Source organism: Hippocampus bargibanti, linkage group LG16 (assembly GCF_051943395.1).
Source record: "Hippocampus bargibanti isolate YZ-2025 linkage group LG16, ASM5194339v1, whole genome shotgun sequence".
NCBI lineage: Eukaryota > Metazoa > Chordata > Actinopteri > Syngnathiformes > Syngnathidae > Hippocampus > Hippocampus bargibanti.
The window spans coordinates 8,283,041-8,310,865 of record NC_142749.1 but is presented as its reverse complement, the minus strand read 5'-3'; the positions used below and the strand labels follow the sequence as shown (position 1 = coordinate 8,310,865).

The 27,825-nt window shown below is 40.5% G+C and overlaps 1 protein-coding gene across 2 annotated transcripts in view; it reads left to right on the top strand.

Moving 5' to 3' along the window:
• LOC148886296 (roundabout homolog 1-like) overlaps nucleotides 1-27,825 on the top strand; it is a 74,694-nt gene that overhangs the window by 37,027 nt on the left and 9,842 nt on the right. For both annotated transcript variants that reach the window (XM_089016893.1, XM_089016894.1), the window contains 14 exons: nucleotides 16,282-16,439; nucleotides 19,060-19,180; nucleotides 19,817-19,955; nucleotides 20,057-20,184; nucleotides 20,926-21,050; nucleotides 21,140-21,305; nucleotides 22,934-23,139; nucleotides 23,222-23,303; nucleotides 24,091-24,259; nucleotides 24,360-24,526; nucleotides 25,071-25,192; nucleotides 25,592-25,826; nucleotides 26,201-26,322; nucleotides 26,494-26,665. In XM_089016893.1, the coding sequence (XP_088873019.1) occupies nucleotides 16,282-16,439; nucleotides 19,060-19,180; nucleotides 19,817-19,955; nucleotides 20,057-20,184; nucleotides 20,926-21,050; nucleotides 21,140-21,305; nucleotides 22,934-23,139; nucleotides 23,222-23,303; nucleotides 24,091-24,259; nucleotides 24,360-24,526; nucleotides 25,071-25,192; nucleotides 25,592-25,826; nucleotides 26,201-26,322; nucleotides 26,494-26,665 (2,112 nt within the window). The remainder of the gene's footprint in view (nucleotides 1-16,281; nucleotides 16,440-19,059; nucleotides 19,181-19,816; nucleotides 19,956-20,056; nucleotides 20,185-20,925; nucleotides 21,051-21,139; nucleotides 21,306-22,933; nucleotides 23,140-23,221; nucleotides 23,304-24,090; nucleotides 24,260-24,359; nucleotides 24,527-25,070; nucleotides 25,193-25,591; nucleotides 25,827-26,200; nucleotides 26,323-26,493; nucleotides 26,666-27,825) is intronic.

Here is a 27,825-nt window from a genome sequence, read left to right as displayed (position 1 = left end):
TGAGCAACCGGTTCGAGGTGCAAAAGGCTTTCTGCTTCGAGACGGCTGAGAAAGGCGGCGATTCCCAATAGAGGAACTTGTACACATTCCCATATGAGATTCGTTTGGTTGGCTTTAAATAACATTGAAGTTGCATTGCTTTGAAGAACTCCACAATGATATTTAATTTGTAAGAGCAGCAAAACTGGTTGAAGACAACCAGCGACGAATAAAAACTAGTTGCCGAACAACAATGAGACCTGATTAGTTAGCTATATTGCAAGTAGGAAAAAGCAAAATCCCAACTACATTCACAAATCCAGCTTCGTATGTGTTCCGTGGATAAACATCAAACCTTGTTGAATATAAATGCTACCCCGTCGCCGCATACCAAGATAAACGAAATTACTTCTGGGAGTCTGAAGCTTACAACGCTTCACACTCCCATGAACACACAGCAGGGAATGTGGTGTATGCTGTTTACAGTACATACAGGCTGCCATGTTTAATAGTTGTCCCTGTCATTCCTGTTTGTGTGCACAACTACCCTCTCATAGACCCTAGGAAGGGGACCATGCATGCTCGACATTACGCTTCAACAAGCGCTATTAAACATGACCTACCTTTCACTATTGACACCTACTGGGTGGAATCGGGTGGCATCAGAACATTGTAAACTCACCTTTAACTTTCGATATGGCTGATGTGTCGCTGGACAAACCTCCTGTTTTAATATCATATTAATTTTTACGCTTATAAGCTGGAGTGGTTGTGAATCACACAACACAATTAATTCAGACACTGCAATTCACAACTAATAGGAGGAATTAAGGACAAGTCAACCATCACTTGAAAAAAACAACTAATTTTCAATGCACTGTTGTGTGGGAAGTGTAGATGAAAGCAACACTTGCCTGAAATGATAAGTAAAAGTGACTACAACTTGACCTTGACATCTACTCAAAGCATCGTCCTTCCTTTTGGAGTCAATAGACGCTTAAATTGACGGACAAAAGTAATTTTATTAGTGTGAAAAAAAAAAACATCTTTTTTCCTTTGTCTTCTTTTTTTCTCGTTAGTTTCCAGACAGGGCTTAGAGTGAGACAGCTGCAAGGATTACAGGGAGCTAATTATAAGATATCGGGCTATCATAGTGCAGGATTACATTTTTTTCATAAGTGACATCATTATGTTTACAGCCAGGACAAAAGGCCACTTTTTTTTTTTACATATCGGTACTCCAAGTAGCCAGACTATATTCTCTTACATATTACAGAAATAAGCTTGACATACATTTTCTGTTTGGTCATAATTAAGGTAACACACAATCATGCAGTTCCTCGAGGGTCTGGCATCCGAGTTGGCAAAGATACCCGGGTGTAAAATATTTTCAGCATATTGCTCCACTCCAAGAAAAAAAAAACTCCTTTTAAAGCACACCCTTTGAAGTCAGTCTCTGAGCATGTTCACCTCAAGATAGGAAGGTGTGCTATAATTCAAAGATTACCATACGGCTTCCCAGCTTTCTTGCCGTTGTTTTGTATTTCAATGGATGGGAATGGCATTTTAAAATAGTCAGACAGTAAATTGAGAGCGATTGCCATTTCTTCCATCTGCATTGCCTCATTTTCAGGATGACAGCATATTAATCAGCCTTGGTGATTTTGAAAAATAATTTACTTCACAATATGTCCCATTTTCCCCTCTGCCCATCAAGGCAGCTGTCTCGCCATGTGCACCCAGGAGGTGAACCTCAGCGTCTTTCTTTGCACCACTGCTAATATCAATTAAATAAACAGCACAAAATCAGCTGATTATAAAGCCGCTCCTCCTTTTACCACTGAAGCGTGCAGTGTGTGTGGCAGTGCGCGTATGTCACCAGGTAGGAATGTGACAGACTTTGTGTGTGTGTGTGTGTGCATATCCTTTTTTTTTTTAATCCATATGGGTGCCGCACTAATTAAATCCAGAAACCGAACCATTTTGCACCGGCCTCCTAGCAGTAAATAACATTGCTGTTGGTGTTCTGGCTGCCAATTTGACAAAAATAATCAGGGATGGTTTACCCGAGTGATGAATGCTAAAATAAGGGACAGTGTTATAAATGTGTTAGTACACAAGGTCACAATTTATTAAAACAAAAAAAAAACAGAATTAAGGGGAGGGTGTTGAATCGGTAAAAAAAGGACATTTTGATCACACTACAATTTTTAAGTTCATGGATAAGCTATTGTTAATAGTTACCAAATTTTGATGGATGCCGATGGATAACAGGAAGTGTGCAATCCAGAATTCAGGTCTTTGCTAAAACATGTCATTGGGTTTTTGTATATACAGCACTCGGTTTGGCCTCTGTTGACGTGCAAGAGGTGTCAGCAGTGTTTAATAGAAGAGGGGACACTTTGTATCATATGAGACCTCCTAACTTGGTCAACCTCTGGCTGTTTGAAATCTCTGTGACAGACTGGCCGGCGGCTCGTCTCTGGAAACGAAGTGGAACTCTCTCTCAGCAATTCCCAGCTGCCTTATCGGATCTGAAGTGTTTAAATGTGTTCCTCCCCTTTGGCCCTCATCCCATCACTCCCCCAGAATTATACTTTTATTCCAACAGGAGAATACATTATCGTTTATAAGTAAAGGTGATTCTATTCTGTGGTTTTTCCATTTTGGTTTGCACAATGCTGTCATGTGTGTACAGATGTCCGTGAGTGTACTCACTATAAGTGTCCGGTAACAGGTATATGGTGGTAATTTCCCATTTCACACTCAGTGAATCCCAGCATCTTTAATGAGCCTGTGGTCCTTAGAAAAATAATCTGTTGGTAGATTGGTGTCGTGTGCTCGGAATAAAGATTTGTGGGGGGGTGTGTCAGCTGGTGTTCTGTGACATAAACAACAGAGATAAATAATTGGAAACCAGCTCACTTTGTCATTGTCAGTGCTTCGCTGGGAACAAGTACACAAGAGCATAGCAGCGATTGTGCCACTTTGTTCCCTGCACTCCTTTATCGGCTCGTCAGTCACACTACAACTCACTACTCCCCTCATAGAAAAGGCAACACTGCATTCAATTCTACTTTGCACTCAGTGAATGTTTCTGAAATGGGCAGTCAACGCTTAGAGATGTAAAGCATACAGTATCACGCATTAGTCAGGAGGAGTTTGCGATGATACCGAAATAGTATGTGTTTTATTATTATTAGTCTGAGCATCCATTTTGTTACATTGAAATTGTTATCAATATAAACTGTAGTATATAAAAAAGATGGATGTCAGCAGAATAGACAACATTTCTATGTTCTAAAAAGATGAAACAACAACCATCTGACAGTTAATCAATGGTAACCATGATACACTTGGAAAAGTGTGGATTTCATTGGATACCGTAGATTATAATGAGCATACTTTCCAGAAGCAACATAATACATCACTCATCTCAGATTCTGTTTTTCAAGGACACGTCAAACTCAAACAATATAAATCTCAATCCAAACATTCATCTCATCTCATTTTCCGTACCGCTTATTCCTCATTAGGGTCGCTGGAGCCTATCTCAGCTGTCTTTGGGCACGAGGCGGGGGACACCCTGAATTGGTTGCCAGCCAATCGCAGGGCACACAAAGACGTACAACAGTCACTCTCACACCTAGGGACAATTTGGAGTGGTCAATCGGCCTGCCATGCATGTTTTTGGAGTGTGGGAAGAAACCGCAGGACCCGGAGAAAACCCACGCGGCTCCGGGGAGAACATGCAAACTCCACACAGGGAGGCCCGAGCGGGACGCGAACCGGCGACCTCTGCACTGTGAAGCCGGTGTGCTAACCACTTGACTACCAGGCCGCCCTCCAAACATTCAGCCAACACCAAAAACATGCGGTGAATTAAAGACGTAAAAAGACGCAAAAAGTGCCCATCTTAAATTTCACGTTAGATTTGACTAAGATTGCCCAAGTATGCTGTCGCCACTGTTTGAAGTCATGATCTCTTACATTTATATGGCACCCTATTTCAATTCTCAGTTATTGTTATTATCCTTTTTTCTTAACATGGATGTACACATCCAAGGCAGAGAAAGACAGACATGAAGCCACAGCTAAGTTGTGTGGTTAGCTCTGGTATTCTGCTGACATGGATTCCATTAAGAGTTTTTTTTAGGAGGGGGAACATGGGGGTGGGGTGAGGTGGGGGCAGGACGAGAGAATGCAAAACAGGATCGGTAAGGGAGGGGAAAAAAAACACCATCCCCCCCCCCCAAAAAAAAAAAAAAAAAAAAAAAAAACTAAGGGAAATCAAACCATGGCGAATGATTTTACAGCATTTTTGAAGCCGGAGAGAGGAGCATAATACAGGAGAGAAAAGCTGGATTGCGAGATAGCTCAGAGGAAACAAAGAAGATGAGAGCAAACTGAAACTCAAGTTTCAAGACAGGAGAATGGAAAGTGATGAAGGGTATACAGTATGCATGCAGGAAATAGGGGGTGGATATTTGGGGAAGGGAGGAGGAGAACTGGGGTGTGTTTGAAATTTTCAAAGCTTCTTGGTGTAGCTTGTACCAGAATTCCAAATGTGGCCTTTTCAGCATATTATTACTCGAAGTGCGACACAAATTCTTATGTTTCCGTATGCTGAAACCAACATTGTCGGTGGTGATGCAAACTACCGACCTCATCTTAGTCTACTTCTTATTTTTTTCACGACCCACTCAGTCATGTGATGCAGGCAGAGGACTGAATTAGGATACATGCTTGTATTTTAATGGCTTATTCACCAAATACTTTGTGCTAATAATAAGGCACTGCCTTTCTTGTGGTGCCCTAATGATACTCTCTGCCCCTGTCATCGTTGAGTTCCACATGTCAACCAATTGAAATTGTCAGGGATGGAAAAAACACTTAATGGAGCAACCGTTATATTTATAATATTTTCCGCACTATGAGGAGCACATAAAGCCTTAATTTTTTTCGAAAGCTGACCATGTGCCTTATAATCCAATGCGCCTTATATAGGTAACATTCGATTTACGACCGGCTCGACTTTCGACCACCGGTACTTACGACCACGACCTCCATACTGTAATTGAAAAATGTTTATTCTATGCCTGGCACCGCAACGTGCTAGCAGGCCGTAATTAGCAGTTTGTAATTTTGGCCAGCCAGCATCTCACTCTCGCACAGCAATCGACCGTTTGATGGGACTGGAGGGGGGAGTTTGCGAGTCATTTAGCCTCCGAGTCTCTATTCAACATTTTGAATGGATTTTGACTTACGACCATTTTGACTTACAACCGTTTGGTCGGAACGGAACTCGGTCATAAATCGGATGTTACCTGTATATGGATACCATTTTAAAATATATCATATGTTGAAGGTGTACCTTATAATGTGGTCCATCTTATATGGAAACGTTTCAAAATATGTCATTCATTAAATGTGAGTTTTATAATCCATTGCACTTTATAATCCCAAAAGTACAGTGCATAAAATCCAAACACTCACAGACGAGTGTTGTGTGCAGTTTTTGCGGTTCATATTAAGAACAACACGCGTCACAGTGAGAGCAGACAACACAACATTGACATCATTATCATTTTTTTACTTGGGCGGTACATCAAACGCAGAGACATACTGCTCCTATTATGTGATTATTTATTTATGATGTGGTTTTCAAATATTTTTTGGACCATTTTTATGTCCCAGTTTGTGATCCCGGAGGCGAGCTGGTAGACAGTATCACCCCCAGCGTGTCCTTGATAATTCCTGGTGGCGGGCACAAACCACTAGGTAAACAACCAAGCAGCATCCTAATCAGATGTCTCAGCTATCGCATCTGCCTCTTCTCAACCTGGAAGGGCAGCAGCTGTACTCAGAGTTGGCTTCCGGATGACTGAGCTTCTATCGGCGATCTTGCTCTTTCGGTCCCAATTCACACCTCGTGACCATAGGTGAGGGAGAGAATGTAGATCAACTGCATGGTATATTCAGATATTTGCCTTTTGTCTCATGATTTTCATGACCGAAGAAGCTGCAACAATCTGTCTGAGGATATTTGCTATCTTCTTCACTCTCTCGCGAACAAAATCGCAAGATAGTCAAAATCCTCCACTTGGGGCAGGATCTCATCCCGGATCTCGACCTGGGGCTCCACTTTTTGAGAGTAACATATTCTCAGATTTATATTACCAGTAGTTATATACTACCTGTAGAAAACGTGCTAAAAATATAGAGATACAACTGCAACGGTATGGTTGCAAATGGAAATCCACAATAGAGTGAATCTGCAATCACAGAACGATGAAATCACAAGGGAACACTGTAATGCTATTTTAACTCTATTTTAAAACATGCTTCTTATGCATACCAACACCTCACTGTCAATCTATCTCAACGCATGGTTTCTAATTTGCATTGCACTCACCAGATGTCCACTCTACGTTAGTACATGCGCCTAAGACCACAACATCAAACAGAATCATCTATCAAAAGCAAGTTGACCTGACCTTTTTTTCTCTTTTGCTACCTTTTTGCCTCTCTCAGTGACGATGCTCGTCAGAAAGACAAATTACCCAGCGGGCTGCTCTTTTAACCACACTTTTTGGACAATAATCAATTTGAGAACATGTGGAACGAGAAGGCGAGAGAAACGTGAAATTATTCATCAGGGTCTATCCGGTTGCAGGTCTGCAGCATTGTGGGTGGGGGAGGGGCATGGTCCGGTATACCTTCACAGCACTGTGAGATAATTAGGGTGAACGAAAAAGCAGCAACCAGCAGAGGATTGTGAGCATGTGAGTGAGGCGAATATAAAAGAGGAGCAGGTGAAGAGTGGTGGGTACAGAGTTGAGGGATCACAGCATGTTGTCGTATTTGGTAGTCCTGAGATGTTTGGCTTATCAACCTGGCAATGGAAGGATCCACTGCAAACATTGTGGGGCAGTATGGACAGAAGAAGCTAGCACATGTTTTCATGGTTAAACTACTCCGGAGATAAAGTGCAATGGGAATAAAATTGAGCCTTAGTCTCTCCAGTGCTGGTGTTTATTCAGAGGCTTCATGTTTCCTCCCAATTAATGGGGCTGAGTAGTGCCTAGGCTTTGGGTCTGCCGCCTCTGTTCAAGCTGTTGTTACTATCATCTTCCCCATATGTGACTTGCGATGTTTGATGAGCCAACGATCTCAAAGGAGTCACGTGTTGTACCTCGAAAGAGTCCCCATCTGCCATTTTATATATTTGACGTCCTTCTAATACGCATCTTTGTATAAATGATTGCAGTCTTTGTACGCTATGTATTAATGACTTCTGTTTTTCACAATGGCTCGCATCGGTTCTATTCGTATCCGCACCTTTTGCTGTGCCCGCTGATGCCCCGATTTCCCCTGAGAGATAATTAAAGTTTCATCTTTCACCCATCGTTTATTTCTCTTCCCATTCATTCCCCTCTTTGCGCAGCACAGCCTAAAACAAACAAGCATCTCGTTGTACTCAATTTCTCTCCCTAAGTCAAACATCCCCTCAGCGACTTTAAAAGATTGAACCAAACAATATCATTTGGTCTATGGTGACATGATCTCAAATATTAACTGATGTACTATGTAGTTGTGTCATGTATGATTTTGGCTGATGTTCCTTTGTCTCAGCGCTTCAAGAAGTGTTATATATCCGCAAGGAGTCTGTTTCACTCGGTTGTTGAATTGTTTCTAGGATTGATGACATTGGGGAAGGTTGAGGTCACTTGAGGGCGTAATTGCAATGTATATATACCTGCGAATGTATTTTTTTTGTGTGTGAACTGCTCGCGAAGTTCCACCAATGTGAGACGACAACTTATATCGCAACCACCTTACAATAGAACGGAAACATTGAGTACAAGTCGGTGATGTCTCACACACAAACCGTTCCACACTTTTGTTTTACTTATTCATCCAATAGCACAATATAAATCGTTGTTGGTTACAACACGGATGCAGCCAACGTACACTGGCAAATCATTAATTTCATTTACAGGATGCACTCAGCCATGCCAACATAGAACACAACAATTCAAAAATGAATATTTTCACTCTCGTTCATAAGCTCCTTTCCGCACGTTTCCTCGATCTTGCTCATATTTGTACTTTGGTCATCACTACAGTATTTCTACATCTGACATTATATATTTGGTATTTGACTTGATAGTTTGTGTGAGAACCAAACAGTTTGAGTACCACAAGAAAAGAACAAAACTAATACTATGTGGTGGGGAAAAATTGTTGGTTCTGGGTTCACACATTTCTGTAGTCTTTGTTTCTTTGTCTGTTTCACTACTCTGTGCATGTATGTCTTTGTCTGGCTTACATGGTGCAACACATCACCCTCCTCCGCCTACTCATCCCTGTCCTCCTCTCCACCGCCTCTTTTTTTGACCTGTAAGTGCATTCCCTCGTCGGTGCACCTCTCTTGAGTTTTGCCGCATTATTATACTCACAGACACAAACCGTATTGGAATTATATTCATTTAACATGACTGTTAACATTTGTTGTTTGCTGCACAGTCATTAAAACGATAATGTGGCTACGTCAGACTGGAATTATTTTATTCCTTGGCTTCCCCTAATGATGATAGAGCCCTATGGTTTGTTTAGTTTTACTGAGGAACTCTTCGAACTTTAGACAGCCTTAGGACATTTCTTCCAGCATCTCCACAGAGGTCACATGATTCAAACAAAGGTTTGCTTCAGGGTTATATTGCGGAATACATTTGAATCAAGGTCTGACTGGTTTCTGCAACAGTTCTTTGTTTTACCAAACAAAGAAACCACATTGCTCCAGTCGATGTCCCAAGAGGGGGACTCACATTCACTCTTTTTATTACACAGAAAATCAAAATTGTTGTTGTTGTTGTCTCGCCAACCATGCAACCGTCTCTAACATATTTTATCTACTTGTAAATGTTTCCAATTACTCAAATAGTCTAGGTGATTTGCACCCTTGGACGGTCATTGAAATGGCAAAGTGACAATGTCAGAGTGAAAGTCATTCAGTGGCTTCCAAGTGGATTTATTCATGACAATTAACTCTTTTTTTGGTGGCATAACACTAAGGAGAGGGTGAAAGGTTGACAGTATGTGTTTTTATAACATCCGGTGAAAGTGCTGCATATAGTATCAGCTACGTTCATCTTTCTCTCGCACTTACAATAGGCTTCATTTGGTTTTGTACCATCGTATTATTCTTGTGCTCAGCGACGCGTTTTTCATGATAGGTGGATTGTTCCGAGCGCCTTGAATTCCAACTAATTTATTGAGTATAATTTACTCAGTGGTTCAGACAAAATGTCACACTAAGAGCTCTTCAACCTCTGTTTGGCCCAGTTATTCTGCCACATCACCAATTCTCCAAACATGCTATATATCTCCGCTTGACTACATCTACCATTAGTGGATTCTCACCTTTTCACTCTCATTTGTTTTTCCTTTTTTGACAAAGAATACGATTATTTAAATTTCTGCTCTGAGATTCAGTAAATTGCATATTAATGTCTGCGTATTTTCCAGTGATGTGTTTCGCACAGACAGTGTATAAACTGGGTTTGCTAACACATACAACCACTTAAAGGACAACCGACGTCTCTGGACAAGTTGTGTCCATAATTTGTAAAATGGTTTCAAATGACTTCTACTGAGCGTATTTTACAAAGATTCGACCGCATATAGCTATATTTTACCTCCACACACACCCAGGCACACACATGGTGTTCAGTGTCTATATAATTCCCGTAATGCGTTTTCTCAGTAAATTATGTATGACGATGCAAATAATCTGTTATTCGAATTTCTTTCTATTGCATTTTGAGGGAATGTTGTGGGATATGTTTGGACTCTAAAGGTCTGAAATGAACATGATATTTTCACCAAAGCTTGATCTGATCAGCTTCGACAGATTGAATAGCATTCATAAAAGTGTGATTGGAATAAAACCAGAATGCTGATTACAACTGATTCAAAGTTAAGAGATTTCCTTTCTGAAAAACAACCATTCAGTTACAAGCATCAAAATATAACGACCATCATGAAAACAATCCCTTCGCCAGTGGTATCCTGTAACAATGATAAAGATGGCGTCATTGAGTTTACATTGATGCTGCTCAGCTCTTGACTGCTACTCATCAGAGGGAGCAGATAACTCCTACTCCTTTACTGGATTCCTTTTTCCTCAATTGTTTTAAAATCTTTAAATGGCCTCGCCCCATCTTACCTCCCTCAGCTCCTCCGCCCCTATGCACATGCCTCTGGTCTGCAGACCTGATATCTAAGCGGAGGCGGAAAGAATCAAGCCATTTTTGTCGCTGGTCTCCTCTCTTAAGAACACAGGTTGCAAGTGTCCCTGTTGCAACACACCCGATTCAAATGATCAGATAATCAGCGAGCCTGAAACTGAACCTGTTCTTTAGAATCAGGTGTGTTGCAATGTGGAGACTTGGAAAACATGCAGGACAGTGGCCTTCCGGGACCATAGTTTGACACCTATGGTAGTTTTTCATGTCCTCCCCCTGAATATTCAGCACATTTTTAAAACACATCTTAAACTCATCTCATTATTTGCCTTTCGACTCAGCATGAGCCTTGATTTTTAGTTTCCCTGTTTTTTGTGCTATCTATTGTGTTTTTTAAAATGTATTATCTTTTTGTTTATTGTTAGGTGAATTATTGTTCCTCCATCCACTGTGCTTTGCATACAGTGGGGGTAGTTTTATTCAAGTGAGTTGAGTTATATTTTCAATCCCCCAAAACCAAAATATAGGAAAAAGAGGGCAAAATACTGAAGGATGAGAACGCAAGGATTCATGAAACAGTGTTTTCAAATATTTCAGTGTTGAATTAATTGGCCTGTCAAATGTTTGGTTATTCATGCAAAAATTTCATTTTGCCTCAAGAATAATTTCTTCTTTTCTTTCATATCAATGAAAAATAACTGTCAAATAGTGGAGCACAGGGAGGCCAGACGAGCAACTCTTTTTCCTTTACAAGTTGTGGGCTCTGTGTATTTTCAGTAAGCCTGTGTGTGTTTTAAAAATCTCCTGTGCCATCGTTATGAGTCTATGCGGCTGCTGTATCCTCATTTGTATGTGTGGGATCTTTGCTTTTTATTGCCTTTGCTTGGTTGCAGCTGATAATCTGTTATTTGCTCTGGTTTTATACGCTTGCAAAAGAGCTACACCTCCCATTGGCCTTGAGGGTGTGTGAGTGTGTTCGTGTGTGAGTGACTGTATGTCTGCTTACAGCCCAATTGACCACCTACTGTATACACGGCCTGCACGTATTGAATTGTGGAGCAGCTGTTTCTCCTGGAGCTTTCTGTCCCTGCAGATGCCTTTGCCGCAGAAACGAGACAGCAGAGAAGTGGGAGGAGCTGGATGAGGTGCAGGTTGGGGTGGGGGGTGTGGGTGTTCCGACGCAGAGAAGAGGGCAGAAGGAGGTCAGAAGATAGATTATTCGGTCTTTAGTCCGAATCGCATAGAGGTTACATCACCAGCGTCCTTTAATATCTCTTACATTCATTTAACCATTTTTTTCGTCTCCAAAATGTGGTTGTGAACTGTAGCACTTTTTAAATGATGATGGCCCAAATTCTTACAAATCCTCCCCATCATTGTTTGTACACCTAACCTTGTCTTCTGTAATCCAAGATTTTGAATGACTGACTAGACCTCATATGTGAGGAACAAAAGCTGCATTTTCTTCCATACAACTCCCTATACAGCGAGACCTCAATTTACGAACACCTTATATTACGAACTTTTCATCTTACGAACGTCAAATTTATGAAAATTAAACCTTATAATAAGCACTATTTTCATAATACACACCCACCACGGCTGGTCCATCAAGCACACGACCTTCGGATCTGGCAGAGTGATCTTCGGCGGAAGCACACGACCGAACAGCGCTCCAGCCGGCGCTACTTTCCACACCCCCTCTCATTGAATGCACACGTCAATCGCCTACTTGGAGCTTTTTGCTGATAATTTTACTATGATGGGACCGAAAAAAAACCACCACAGGCTCGTGTTCAGCCCAAGAAGACACAAAATAAAATCACAGTCGCTGAGAAGAAGGAGATAATTGAAAAACACGGACGAGGTGTGCGTTTGTGTTATTTAGTGGCCGAGCACGGCTATGCTAGGTCAACCGTTGCTACCATTCTCCGGAACAGAAAAGCCATCAAAGGTGCGTCTGTTGCAAAAGGTGTTTCCGTGCTCTCAAAGCGACGGTCTCGGGCAATCGAAGATGTTGAAAAACTTCTGTGAATTTGGATTAATGAAAAGCAGCTATACGGCGACAGCGTGAGTAAAGCTATTTTATGCGAGAAAGCACGGCTATCCTAAGTTAACCGTTGCTACCATTCTCCAGAACAGAAAAGCCATCAAAGGTGCGTCTGTTGCAAAAGGTGTTTCCGTGTTCTAAAAGCGACGGTCTCGGGCAATCGAAGATGTTGAAAAACTTCTGTTAATTTGGATTAATGAAAAGCAGCTATCCGGCGACAGCGCGAGTAAAGCAATTTTATGCGAGAAAGCACGACTAATTCACGCCGATATCGCCATGCGCCAACCTGGAAGTTCGGCGCTTATTGAGGATGGTTCGAGAACATCCGAGGAGGAGATGGCTGCGGCATCAAGTGAGCTCATAAAGGAAATGTTGGCAAAGTGGAATGATGTGCAGGCTTTTACCGAACAGTTCCATTCAGAAAAGACTGTGGCTATGACAACCATCAACATGATGAACAATAATGTGATGCCTCAGCTTCGTAAGACCTTACAAGTCAGAAAGCAACAGGTGTCAATTAAGAGGTTTTTAATCAGCAAAAATGATGAAGAGTCTCCAAAGAAAAAAGAAGAGAAGCCACACCAGAGGTTAAGTTACCAACAGTCCTTATGGAAGGTGACTCTCCTTCCATAAGCCATCAACGGCCATGAAAAAGGTAAATAAAACGTTATTTTACAGCACAGTTTATTTATTTAATTACAGTCCTCATGTAATGTGCCTCTTTCCAAACAGCAATTCCCTTTGACCTTCGACCTCCAACGCCATTCCATCAAGCCATCAATGACCATCACAAATGTAAATAAAGTGACTTTATGATACAATGCAGTGTATTTCTTTTATTACAATATAAAAGCACATTTATTATACATAGAATAAGGTATGTTGTGTGTAGTTTCATTTAGTTGAAAAGTATATTTTATGGAAACCCCGGAACGGATTATTCCCATTTTAATGGTTTCCTATGGGTTTTTTTTGGTCTGGGAACCAATTAAGTTCGTAAGTTGAGGTCTCACTGTACTCTTATTGGTCTACATATTTGTTGCTGTGAAGATAAACATTCACATAGTCACATTTTCCAATTGCCCATGACATCCGCAAACCAGAAATGCTATCCTTGTTAAATGCTGATTATTAATTTGCCTTGATTCCACTTTGTGCATGGTCCTCAGTGATTCAAAACGCTTGTTGAATATATTGTAATTAATATTATTCCCGTTCTTTATTCCTTCTTTTTGGCCAATCACTTTTAAAGCAATCCAGGAGTGATATAAAAGGGGCCAATCGAGGAAAAAAAAGTAATTAGTTGTCATTGTTATCCAAACCGACAACAAAAGAGCACAGTCATTGGTTGATAAATGCTTACTTGAAATGAAACTGTCACTTTCCATGATGCTTTTGAAAGGTGTGGCACATGTCTGACAATAAAACTATTACTAACTATCTATGTCTTTTAACAATTCAGAAAACAGACGATTTCTTCCTGAATGCAGAGCTCAAGAGCAATTTGTAGAGTGATTTTCGGTCTGGTGTTCAAACCCGCCCATGGTAACCTCATGGGGTAATATCAGGTGATTAGGTTACTATGTTTGCACTGTCCATCCCTGTCTGTGTTCCTCTTTGGTCCAGTTGGACTCTGCCGAAAGGATTATCGGTGCTCTGCTGGAAGAGGCTCAGGCTCCAGAGGACTAACAAGTCAGACACTGTCAGATCCAGGGAAGCAGGGCCAAGGGCTATTGCTTTGAAGTATTCTCATCTGGAGGGGATCAGATGCAACGAGTGAAAGGTGTAAAGCTCCAACTAAACAAGGCAAAACTGGTTTTGGCCTCAGGAGGTGTAGCGATAGGCCGTTAAAATATCACAAAACATTTGTGGAATGTCAAAAGTGATGAGATATAAATGTTTGGTTGAATATAGAATAAAACCATCAATGATTCTGCTGTCAAAGCATGTAAAAATGTTTTACAGCTCTGGATAATTTATTGGGTTGTTTTGCGGGTTATTTGTCAGCTTATTGTCAACAATTCTACAGGATGGAAATATTTGTCTTTCCAATAGAGAAAGACAGATATCACGATTAAAGAAACGGGGCTCAACATATTTTACAGACAACCTCAGTGTTTATGGTCATCAACTAACCATTTCCTTCCATGACTTATCAATTACCAAGTACATTTTTCAATGTGTCGGAGTCGTAGAAGGTGGTTGGTGTGTAATATTCAGGTTGACAAACCACATGACTAACAAATCCATTGTTGGATTTCAAGTGGATGTTCTGTAAGTCTTTATTCATTTTGAATGCATCATTCCAATTTCACAATAACCTTTGACACTGACAGATTAAAAGAGGGAATAAACAGTTTAGATGATGTAAAAAAAAAAAAAAAAAACTTGGGTGATGTACTACGTGGTCCAAGGATAAACCCACACATGTTGAGTATCTGAATTCAAGGTGAAAAACCAGAAGTTACCATGGCATGAAGAAAATTGCCAAGACACTCTAGAATAATAATGGCATGCTCAGTCTATTCAACATCATCCGTGTCCCTGGAAGTACTTTTCTAAAATTAACAGAGAGTGGAAAAACGACTCAAATGATACATCTGAAATGAGATTGATGCAAGTGGGTTTTCATCCGTCGCCGGAATGGTCACTGACCGTAAATAGTATTTGCTCACTAACATTTCCAAGTTCCCTTTACTTTACCTGAAAATAAATCCAGTACAAACCATAAATACATCTTTGGGATTTGTGGGAACAGTGCACGCCACGGAATATGACATAACAGTGAAAGCAGATGTGTAACCTGATTTCTATCAGCGTTGCAATACAATAGTATCACTCGATCAATCAGCACACACACACTTACAATAGTTCCACTGTCTTCCTGTCTGAAGTAATCTCAACCATGTTTTGCATCCCATGAGGAATGTCTTTTATCATGTGACACAATGCTGTTGGCGGAGATGGAAAACGGGTTATTCGGACAGCTGTTTCCCATCAGCGTTCAGTCAACTGTACAAGTCAGCCTGTCAAAAACCTGCCTAGAGCATCACAGCGGCAGAATTTTGCCCTGAAAGATACTGGGTTCAAAATAGGTCCAATTACCAGGCCATCCCAATTTGTTTTCTCATAGCGGTAGTGCTTCATCAAGTATCTCGGGCGAACTGGTCCGGTGTCATGTACAAATCCGTTGATGAATGCGTTTGCCTGCATCTGGGAGTCATTAAGCCTTTTCCTTGTTGTTTCCTGTCTTTTCAGTCGAACAGGACTCTGCTGCAGTTATGCTGACTCTGTGTTGGTATGTTGGTTGGCTTAACTCCTGTTTCTGATTCGAGTCAACAGCCAAACCCCCAACCACCCTGTTTTAAAAAATATATTAAGACCTGGCATTCCTGGGAGCAGTCACTTCAGCATACACCCACAGTACATTTCTCACCTCATCACTATCAAGAATCACTTAAGTGACAGAACGAACGAGTTAAACCTTCCGCACGAAGATTCCATTCCGTTCAAGTCAGTCCAGCACAAATCTTGGTCCAGTGCTGTATTTTTAGCTGACTGGCATTTTAGTATGAATTTTGACACATGTTGTACATTGTGCTTGAGAACAAGTTGCCAATGATGACCACAAATCACAGTCATCGGTTGGGCAGCTTTTGGACAGACACGTTTCCTTTGTCTTTGGTTCAATTTCAGGCTACAAGCGGATTTTCTACATGCAGTCTCTTTGCTATCATCATTTTGCTCCGCCACTGCCAACATTTGAACTACGTATCTCAAGTTCACCAGCTGATATGGTTCGGGAGCAAATTCTGTGCCATGTCAGATTATCTCATCTCACCTCGTTTGTTTAGTTTTTGTGGCTCTATGCATGAAACCCTCTGACATGCCCAGCAGGATTAAATATGTAGATAGAATGTGGACCAGTATAATAATCAAAGCAGTCATTGACATGACCTCTTCTGTTTTAATATACATCTATATATATTCTTTTAATTGCAGTTTTACGTGATGACTTCAGGCAGAACCCAGTGGACGTCATGGTTGCAGCTGGCGAACCTGCGGTGCTGGAATGCCAGCCACCCCGTGGACATCCAGAGCCCACTATCTCATGGAGGAAAAATGGGTTGAATTTAGACGACAGGGAGGAACGGATTACAGTAAGATACTTGGACTTTGCGCATTGCGTGTAAAGCATCGCATTCTGCTCTGCGCACCAGAAAAAAACCCTGATGTAGAACTTGACTGTATCATGCATTTAATTGGCAAGGGGCTTTGTGTTGATGTGTTGCATGTTTGAAAGTTCAGTTAGTGCACAGTGACAGGTAGAGCCCCTCTTGGGGTTTGTGATGGACGGAGCAGCGAGCTGTGATTTAAGGAGAAGCAGGGATCAGACCCATGCGGAGGCTCCTATGAGACAAATACAAAGACTGCTTTTGCTTTGTACTCCTTTCATGCCTGTCTTTGTCCTCCCAACTATGGAAATATGACTTTGCCCCAAGAGTTCACCGAAAAGACATCATTTACTTTTCAAAGAAAATGGAAGTCAACCAAAAGTGCCTGCGTGGCTTCCTTCGTGTTGTAAGTGAATGCATACAAAAGATGTGCGTTAGTTATTGACAGGGTCAGGGTACTTGTTTTATTAAAGCAGTGTACCAATTGCTCAATTCGCAACTAGCTTTTTTGAATGTGCACTATTAAAATATTACAGGGTGCGTGTAGAAGCTGATTTTATTTATGAGGAACCGGTCTGAAAGTTGAGGTTGTATCTGAGGGCTCAACAACCCTTTTTCTTGACACTGAAATTGCAGCTAAAATAGGAAGTGGTCACTCACGCTTTCATCAGCTGCAAAAGTACAGCATTACAACAAAACCACACGTTAGTGGAAGATGGTTTTAGCATCCCTTAAGGGATATTTCACTGATGTCATTACACTGTTTCTAATTTTAAAATGGGTTAGAACATTGCAGACTCAGCTGTCCTCGTTCCCACAAATACCTGCATAATAATCTTGCTATCCACAGTATCTTATTCCAATAGTACAAACACCTTTGACTAATCCACTGAATACCAACACAGGTCTCATAATTCATCCTTTGTGTAATTAGGCTGCCAGAGGTGCACATCATGCCAACAAACAATCGCTGTTTATTACACTTGAAATTCCTGGAACTGCATTCCTGGCTGATCATTTTGTGGCAATTTACAGGAGGTGCGGGGGAGGGCTTTTTTCTGGTATACGTTTAATTTGATCCCTGCAGCACCAATTTAATGAGGGGGTTCTATCTATATGCCGTTGAGTGGCCATCAGGTGCTATTCAGCATGACGCTGAATACCCTGGCTTTCTTGGCTGACACCACACAGCAGGCAACATTGACCTTTGATTTTTTGACCTCTTCTAAGCAGTAATAGAAGAAATTGCCCTTGAAAAAAAAAGCATTTGCGCAAAAGCTAAGCGCTGATTTTTGTCAAGGTTGTGCCGTTGCAGTAAACAGCTTTGTGTGTTTGCTTCCATATTGCATTCATTTGTAGCTGTTGTGGTATAAGAGTGGGTAGTGATAGGCTCTTTGTGCAAAATATAATGTTTAAAGTCGGATAAAGACAGTTTCTCTGCCCCGTGGCGTTGTAGGGTGCGTCATATATGAAAGAAATGCAGACACTGCGATGAGCGTGTGTGCTGATCTACGAACAGTGAATGTAAAAAAGTTTAAAGGAAAAGTAAACTGACAGAACACCAAAGAAGCTTCCCTTCAAAGAAATAGTGAGTCTTTGTTATGAATTATGTAATTCGATAACGTTTGACCTTTAGAAAAGACTGAAGGCATTGATGCATTGGGTTGCACACCGCTCTACGGTTACTGTAGATGCACTTACACACGTTTAAAGGAAAATGGCTTCAAATGACTTCTACTGAGCGTATTTTACAAAGATTCCACCACATATAGCTATATTTTACGTTTTAAGACTCGCGCTGAATATTCCGGAAGTCTTGTTTTTGAGTTGGTGACGAGTCCGTACGTGACGTCACTGAAGAAACCCCCCCTGACCGAAAAAAGGACACTTTGTAGCAGTCCTTCCTTCACGTCAATGCATTTGGCTGTACTTGGCTGGTCTGAAAACTTCGTTTAGCACCAAAAAAGAAGCAGAAGAGGGCGACAAAGCTCCATGTAAGGAATTAATCAGCCTGTGGAAACAGGCTGAATAATTCCTTACAGGAGCTTTGTCGCCATTTTCTGACTCTTTTTGTGCTACATTTCCCGCCCCCAGATACCTCAAAATGGCATGGAAGAAATTATTTAATCGATTGCAAACATGTATGCTTTCCTCTTCAGAACTATTTGAATCATATTCATAACTGGATGTGTAACAAGAAAGCATATTCTCCAAATCTGAAGCCATTGTTTTGATTCTCGATCAATGCAAGACGTCTTAGCGTGACGTCACGAACTGGGGGCGGGACTTTCTGAAGATGCCCAATTCACAGCTCAATTCTTTGCAGATTTTTGACACTTTAAGTCATTTTAAGTGGTGTTTTGCATTTGACTAAAAATATCATACTGCGTGTTTTGGGTATTTTAGATGCTATAAAAAGTTTTTCTGATGTCAGTTAAGAAACAAAAAAAGTGACCTCGGTTGTACTTTAAACGTGCAATTTATTTATTCCAAAAGGCTATGCAGTTATGGCCAAATCTTACACACTCTGTGACTAAAATGATGCACGTCTGCTTGGGGCTCGCGCAAATACAGCTGTGTCAATAATCTTTGTGATTTCATTTAGATCCGCGGTGGTAAGCTGATGATCACCAATAGCAAGAAGAGCGACGCAGGAAAATACATTTGTGTTGGAACCAACATGGTCGGCGAGCGTGAGAGTGAAATCGCTGAGCTCACCGTGCTTGGTAAAATTAGCTAGCAACTTTGTGTTTTTTGAAAAGTTTACGATGCATTTCAATCCCAATGTATGTGTTACTGGAACCCATTAATAATATGCAATACGCTAAAAAATATGGTATTTGCATAGCAAAGGCAATGTCTTTGAAACAATAACTTTGCAAACACTTTAGCATCAAAGATACCATCTAGTTTACTTCCACATCGCAAAGTTTAGTCTTCAGCCTTAATTCTCAACCACCCATCCCACACTCCCTTTCTATCATTTCCCATTGGAATTGAGCTCTTATCAGTGTCGCAGTGAGATGACCTTGGTCGGGGTGTGGAATCTGCAGTCTAAAGCCACAATAAAGCTATTCAAGGCTGTGAGACTAATCTTGCAGAATGCACTCTAACGGTCAAAATACACCAGAATGTAGTATATCACGTATGACCTTTGAGCTAGTGACAATTGCCAGAATATTTAACACAGAATATATCGATGGCCTAATTTGAAGATGTCCAGCCAGGCATGCATGGATGATTTCGGTATGAAAGAAAAATGATAGCTCTGACATCAACCAATAGAGCATTGTGGTTATTTTTTTCCCTGCCAACAAATTCTACTGATATGAAATTGAACTGTATGGTGTAATGCCCATTAGAACGGCCCACCTTCCTCAAGCGGCCCAGCAATGCAGTGGTGCTGGCAGACGGGAGTGCGGAGTTTCACTGCGCGGTTCAAGGTGATCCTGTTCCTACTATCCGCTGGAGGAAAGATGATTCGGAGCTACCTAAGGGCAGGTAAATGATATCCATATTTTTGTTGTAAAGGTGGCAACACAATGGTTCAACCACTCCATTCCATCAAGTGATACATCTCCCCCATTCCTCCATTCTTTTAGGTATGAAATCCTTGAAGACCACACGTTGATTGTTCGCCAAGTGACCTCTTCAGATGAGGGTTCCTATACATGTGTTGTGGAGAACATGGTTGGGAAGTCTGAAACATCTGCCATGCTTACCGTTCACGGTCAGTCCAACTTATATTTATTGCCCTTGAAATACAATTCTCTTGTTGCCGCTTAAAACCATTTATTTCCTTGTTTATTTTTTTAATCCAAATCCTTGGCATTTCTGACAACTGTTTATAAATCAGAGAGGAGAGCTAATCCTGCATTCTAAGGTTACACATGTGCATGAGTAAACCACTTACTACTACTGTACGTGAATATTTTAATTTAATAAGCCAAGGCAAGGAAAAGCGGCTTTATTTATTTTGCACATCTCATACACAAGGTAATTCGGTGTGCTTCAAAAAATATAAAACAGAACAATGATAAGCAAGTATCCATCCCCAACAGCCCCCAAAACCATAGCTAAATAAATTACCAATATCATTTTCTTTCCATTTTGCATTATATTCCATTAAATAACTTTTTTTAATTCCATTGCCCTCCTATTCAAGAAAGTGACAATACTTTGACTTACATGAGAACTGCATATGACCTTTTGTGACTCAATTACTCATTACATTGCTATTTTCTGTCTTCTTCTCCATATAGTCAACACTGGTAAGTTTGTCATCCATCCTTCACCTACCATCAGCCAGCAGTACTCTATCATGCTTATATACCATGCAGCATGTTATGGTTTAGCTCTGTTCAAAATAAGGTAAATATTCACAGTTTATCATGTTTGAGTGTACTCCCAGGTTTTTAAATAATACATTTTTTGGTTATTTGTCATAATTTTGTCCCTTCCTCTTCTGCAGTGCCACCAGCATTTGCCTTGCGTCCGAGGAACCAGGTGGCGGCGATAGGCAGGACTGTCACCTTCCAGTGTGAGGCCACTGGAAACCCACAGCCGGCTATCTTCTGGCAGAGGGAGGGCAGTGAGGTGAGGATGACCTTTGACATTTCTGTACCTCCTCCAAAGAAGATCGGTCTAAATCCAACTAATGGCTATACTCTAACGCTCCCCTGCAGAGTCTCATTTTCTCTGCACCGCAGCCGTTCAGCCGTGTGTCAGTCTCCCAAATGGGCAGTTTGACCATCACCGATGTTCAACAATCTGATGGCGGCCTGTACAGCTGTCAGGCTCTCAACATCGCTGGCAGCGTTATTACCAAAGCACTGTTGGAGGTTATGGACTGTGAGTGACAAAGGCACATTTTATTTACCAATGTCATTTAATGGGCCATAGAAAGAAAAATGTCATCTGCAGTACCCAGTTGTATTTATATTTTTTGGCCTCAGGATTTAAAAGTTATTATTAGTGAAAGTTATTATAGTTTTGAATTAACCCTGAAGTGCCTGAAGTGTACTGATTTTACTGTTGTATTGTATTGAATAGTAATAATGATAATTGGCAATGACAGTCACAACACTACTACTGATTTTATACTACATGATATTAATGTTAATGCAACAATACTACTCTGATAACCAGTACCATAACCGCTCATACTATCACGACTACTACTAATAATTCAATACCAGAAAAAAAGATTACTGGTTAAAAGAAAAGCAATTTGAATACCGTGCTTGCCGCAGTGATTGCACACCACCAGCAATATTTACCAGCTGCCAATTAAATGACCCATGTGCTCACATGTTTATATTTATTTATATATTTTAAAATTAATGAGAGAAACTGCCTGAGGGTTTAACTCAATATTCGGGTCTACTGTTAGATTGCAGCCATTGGTATGCAGCTTTCAGTCCTCATAGCACTGATGCAGTGGCTTTTGAAAAAAGGCATCAACAGTCTCTGAAAGCTGGGGGAGGTAATGGGAATAAAGAAACTGCAGGTTTTTTTTTCATTTATTTTACCCATTTTGCTGTGATCTATTAGCACTACCTTCTTTCCGTCCAGCTAAATCACTTTCATCCCCATTTGGAGGGCCACATTTGTATGGAAATAACACGTCCTTAATACCTTTGGCTGTTTTAAAGGCATGTTTCCATCAACTTTTTTGGTTAGTCATATTTATTTAGAACTCCTGTCCCATTTCGCTAGGCTTTAAAATGTAAAATGGGGAGTGAAGAGGGCTGTGTTATCTCAGTATGGCTGTGCTTGAAGCCACCTCCATCACTACCTACTGTTTGTTGAATGAATGATTAGTAGCTCTGCTGGAGGGGATAGTTGATTTATTTTTCCTTCACTGGCTGCTCATCCCTCTATTGTTCTCTGGCTTAAGCAACTTTCCTCGATATATCATCGATATCGTATCTGTTTTTCATTTCCAAGCAGTATTTTCTGTTTTATTCCACTGTCAGCATGACTCAGACATCAGTTAAAAGTGTTTTTTTTTTACACAGAAATGATAGTATTTTTTTCACAGTTGCTTTCTCCCCCCAAAAAAAAAAAAAAAAAAAAAAAATCAAGGTCAATTCGACAATAGAAACTTTAATGAATTCGTTATGGACATAAATATAAAAATGAAAAAAAGAAAACAGGAAAAAATGTCAAACAATCAAGAACCAATAAAACTATATCTGTTTTATTCTCATTTAGGTGAGATGTTAAATTCTCACAAAGACCAAAATCATGAATAATCCTGATGGGAGAATGCCAGTCTGACCCCTGCCCGCGTTATTTTTAATCATTTTTGCATCAGAAGAGTGCCTTTTGTTTGCTAAATAAGACCCATTTGGAGTTCTTGTGCATAAAAAGTACACAAACCTAACCTCAAGACTTAATGTGTTTAGGACAGGGATCATTAAGTACAAAGTACGTGTATTTTCATTCATGCCCTTGCTTGCTTCTCGTTCTCACAGCTGGCTCTGAACTGCCTCCCCCTGTAATTAGACAGGGGCCGGTCAATCAGACTGTTCCTGTGGACAGCACGGTGGTATTGAGTTGCCATACCGCTAGCATGCCACCTCCTTTGGTCCAATGGAAGAAAGACGGCATGGCGCTGTCACCAGCGGACGCACGTTTATCCATAGCAGAAAGCGGGTCACTTGAGATTCACCACACAAAGGTACAGTGCCTTGGGGCCAGGAAGTCATTTGATAATGATCACTGAGTGACTAATACTTGCCCTTTTCTGTGTATTTTTGTAGCTGGGAGACACAGGTTTCTATACCTGTGTGGCTTCTAGTCCCAATGGTGAAGCCTCTTGGACGGCGTATTTACAAGTCAACGGTATGCACATATTGCTAAAGCATGTATTTACTGTATTTTCTGCAATATAGGTGCACCTAATAAACTAAAAGGTGAATGACTTTTTGTAAAATGTTTTTTTCCATATTTAATTCCATATTTAAGAAACTTTCTGACAATTTCATTCACTTCCAAAATGAACAAACAACTATTTTATTATTTTCTTTGAGGTAAAGTATTAGTATTTTTTTGATACACAGTTTAACGTTCAACAACAGCAAGGTATAACATGTAGTGCAACATTTATATCACATACTGGATGGGAACTTTTATTCCAATCAGTAAACACACTGACACATTCTGATGCTGTTATGTCAAATCAAACATTACTGCAATCACGATATAGTAACACCCATAATATTGCGGCGCAATAACAACAATAACTCAAACAATAACTAGAAAGCAATAGCAAAATAACTTAATGTTGTCCGTGTTAATGTTTGTATTCACATTATGACCAACCTTGTTCAACTGTAAACACGCAAAAAGAAACATGTAAATCTCACTACACTTCCGATACAGTATAATGCATACTGGATTATAAAGCGCATGGTCAAAATTCAAGGCTTTATGGTCTGGAAAATATTGCAGTTGCCATCCATTAGGGCGAAATAGTATGCAAGATTTTAAAATTTATTTCAACAGAAAATATCCAGGTCACATAGGGACATCTGGCAAAACTTGCCCAACTAAATGTTGTCATATTATATTTCTTTTCTGGTCAAACATTACAATGGTCATATATTTAATAAGCATTTTTGTATGTCAGAATTTGGGGTAATTGTAGAGACCAGTCGACCCTCCGGCTCCGACCTGATGCCTGTTGCTCCAACTAAACCAGAGATCACCGACATTAGCCCCACTTCCGTCACTCTTTCATGGAAGTCCAGCCCCAATGGTGGTTCCATGCCTACGTCTTATCTAATAGAGGCATTCAGGTGACGTCTAGATTATCGTCCATGCTCATCATCTCCTTACCTCACACTCTCCCTTCATTATATATTATTAAATTTAATGTCCTTGTGATTTCATCTGTAGTCATACTTTAGGTAGCAGATGGGTGACCCTTGCCGAGCATGTGAAAATGCAGACGTTTGAACTGAAGAACCTGAAGCCTGGCACAGTCTACCTTTTTATGATCAGAGGTGTCAATGCTTACGGTCTCAGTGACCCCAGCACTATCTCAGATTCGATCCGAACACTTGGTCAGTAGGAACATATATTCCACTTTTTTTTTTATTAATATATTTGTTTTTTTTCCACCTCCACCAATAAACAGATAACAATACAGTAAAGTCTCGTTATATCGATATTCAAGGGAGTCCGAAAAAATATCGATATAACCGGGACTATCGATATATCCGACCCTGTTTGCATGTAATTTTCTCCGTGCGTGCATAGAAATAGTATCGATATAACCGGGACTATCGATATATCCGATATCGATATAACGAGACTTTACTGTATTTGACTATAGTTGTATTAAGTTCATCGTGTCTACTTGATATCTAATTTAAAACAGATTCTTTTCTTCCAGACAGTGTATTATAGGTGTTCAAATACCTGACATGTTTTGGCGTATACTTCAGTCAATATTTGACTATATCTATAGTATATATTTATATATGGCGACCTATAGCCCTGTATGTACCACTCTCAGAATCTACAATGTTAGTTCCTGTGCAAACATAACCACAGCGCATTTGTCTCTTTTTGTTGCTTTTTTTGTTTTGTTTTTTTAAACAAAAGACAGCATTTATACAGCTGAAGCAACAGATCCTCGCCACATCCAGAGGGAGTTGGGAGATGTGGTGATCCACCTAAACACCCCCATTGTTGTATCATCTTCAGCGGTCCGTGTAAACTGGATAGTAAGTGGGCTGAAGTAACTTGACTACACTTGTGGTGTGAGAATCAAGCAATATGGGAAGAAGTAGTTACATTTTACGGATGTTGTTTGATTGTTCTTTAGCATGAATTACTGTAAATTAGAGTACATGTGTTGCACAACTTTAGTTAGCATTTTGCTCATCTCGTCATTTGTGGACCACATTCAGTACCTCCAAAATGAAAACAAAAAAAATAGCCATAATAAGAAAATGATTGGCGCTACAAACACTAAATAGCCAAGAAGAAGAATCCAGTCAATAAAAAGCATTTTACCGAAGCATGAATGATGTCAGCTCACAAACATTACTTTCGACAGCTGCTTAATGTTTACCGTGTTTGCTATGGTGGACAACTGAGATTGATTATTTTTTCTGCACCAGGTTGAGCAGAACTCGTTGTACATTCAAGGCTACAAGCTGTTGTACAGGCCATCAGCTGAACACGGTCAACCAGAGGGCCGGTGGAGTGTCCTCGATGTACGTGCCCCGAATGAGGACGGCGTCGTGGTCGATGAGCTCAAGAGAGGCGCCATCTATGAGTTCAAAGTGCGTCCCTTTTTTGACGAATTCCAGGGAGCTGACAGTGAGGTGAAAGTGATAAGAACGTTGGAAGAAGGTGAGTTTTTTTTGCCCTGTAATCCACAGCCGGAAGTTTAATAACGGTGTTGTGCTATAAGCAATATCAATCCAATATCTGTTGACGGATATCTACTTTAAAACCAGGTATAAAATCAGGTATACTTTAAAATCAGGTATTGCTGTGTTTTTAGTGCAAGCTTGCTTCTTCTGCAATCAGATGTGAATAAATAAATAAACAAATAAAAAAAACAAACAAAAAAAACCAGCATGAGGTTGATGATTGACCGAAACATCCGAATGCACATTCCAATGTTTTATTTTCTATCTTGAACAATGAAGGATATTTATTTGCTTTTAATATTTTTTTATTTGGTGAGTTTTGACACACCTGCATCTATTCCTTCATTGCAGCACCAAGACAAGCTCCCCAGGATGTTAAAGTAACAAGGAGTGATACGAACGGCACTGTAATCCTCATATCATGGAAAGCACCCCCAGTCCCGGAGGAGGCAGGTGTTATTCAGGAGTATAAGGTATGACGAAGATACCCGCCCTTCAGTCCCCGCAAGTCACGCTTACACTCGTGTGTACATTTAAAGTCTAAACTGCTTCTTTTTGGTACCACTGATGCCACTCAGTGCTGTCGGATTTGTCCCTCAGGCAATCACTGTCACTTTCTCTTTGTCACCATCTCTTTTTGACAGATCTGGTGCCTGGGCAATGAGAGTCGTTATCACGTCAACCAGTCAGTTGACGGCTACACCTTCTCGGTGCTCGTTCCCGGTCTGGCACCTGGGATCCGCTACAGCGTAGAGGTCGCGGCAAGCAATGGCGCAGGCCCTGGGGTCAAGAGCAAGCTCATGTTCTTTCAGTTTGGTAAGGGTCCTTAAAAGTACACATAAAGTATGAGGGGGAAAGCATTTGAAGAGGACACTGAGCCATTACAGCAAAATGGGACTAATATGGAACAAATTATAGAGTCAGATGCTCATTTTGTTTTTTGCAGTGCTGGCTAGTCATTCTGGATCTGTAACAGAACTTCCCGTAACCATTCCCACAAAGTTGGAAGCATACACTTGTCAATTGTCTAGGTAAAATGAAGGATTAACATTTTATGGTAATAAGACAAAACCAAACAAATACATCCCAGGTCACATTGACTATGGATTGTAGCCCGTAAAACAGAACCTTTCACCTTCAACTAATTTTTTTGTCGAACTGCAAAACATAGTTTGGAACGTGGGATGAAGCTAGCGCAACACCCGAACTATCTGGCAGACATACTGCCCATATTCAGCGCACTGCTCCAACCCCAAATTGAATGCACCAATTGATTGAGTGATCAATGTTCATGGAACTCGGAGGTGCTAATTCCTATCTGCCGTTTGCTATCCAATCATTGCCTATGTTTCGTTCTGTTTTATGTTGTTAACTCATTCACTGCCATTGACGAATTTATTTGGGAATTGAAAATATTACATAGAGCGCCATTCCCAAATTTGTTTGGGTTTTGTTTTTTTTTCATGCTTGGGTGCCGATAAAGCGCTGGCCATGGCCTCTGGCAATGTTTTTTCTTTTCCACAAGGGGGCAGGATTTCCCTTTTTTCCATGTTAGCGCTTTGTTCCAGCTTCAGCTGTTGTTAATGCTCTATATACACCAATATGTATGTATTACATTGTATTTTGGACAGCCACCCTCATTTCAAGCTCATATAACTCCAGACTCACATAATTTAGGAATTAACTCTTTTTTTGATGAAAGAAGAGAGTCTAAGGTTTCTTACGCTGTTCATTCAATAATTGAGTGTTTATGTAGTCGTACAATTTTATAATCCTTGGGTCCTGGAATTCAAGTCACAATGACAAAAACCCTGGCACTGGAGTGAACACATTTTTGCAGGTCTGTCAGTGAATGAGTTAAAATCCCAAATCAACATTCATGGCGTTTTGATAATCAGATTTAGTTTGCATCTTGAAAATAACAGCCATAGTCAGTGTCAATTTCAGTTGATTTCGTCCAATGTGCACCGTCTCTC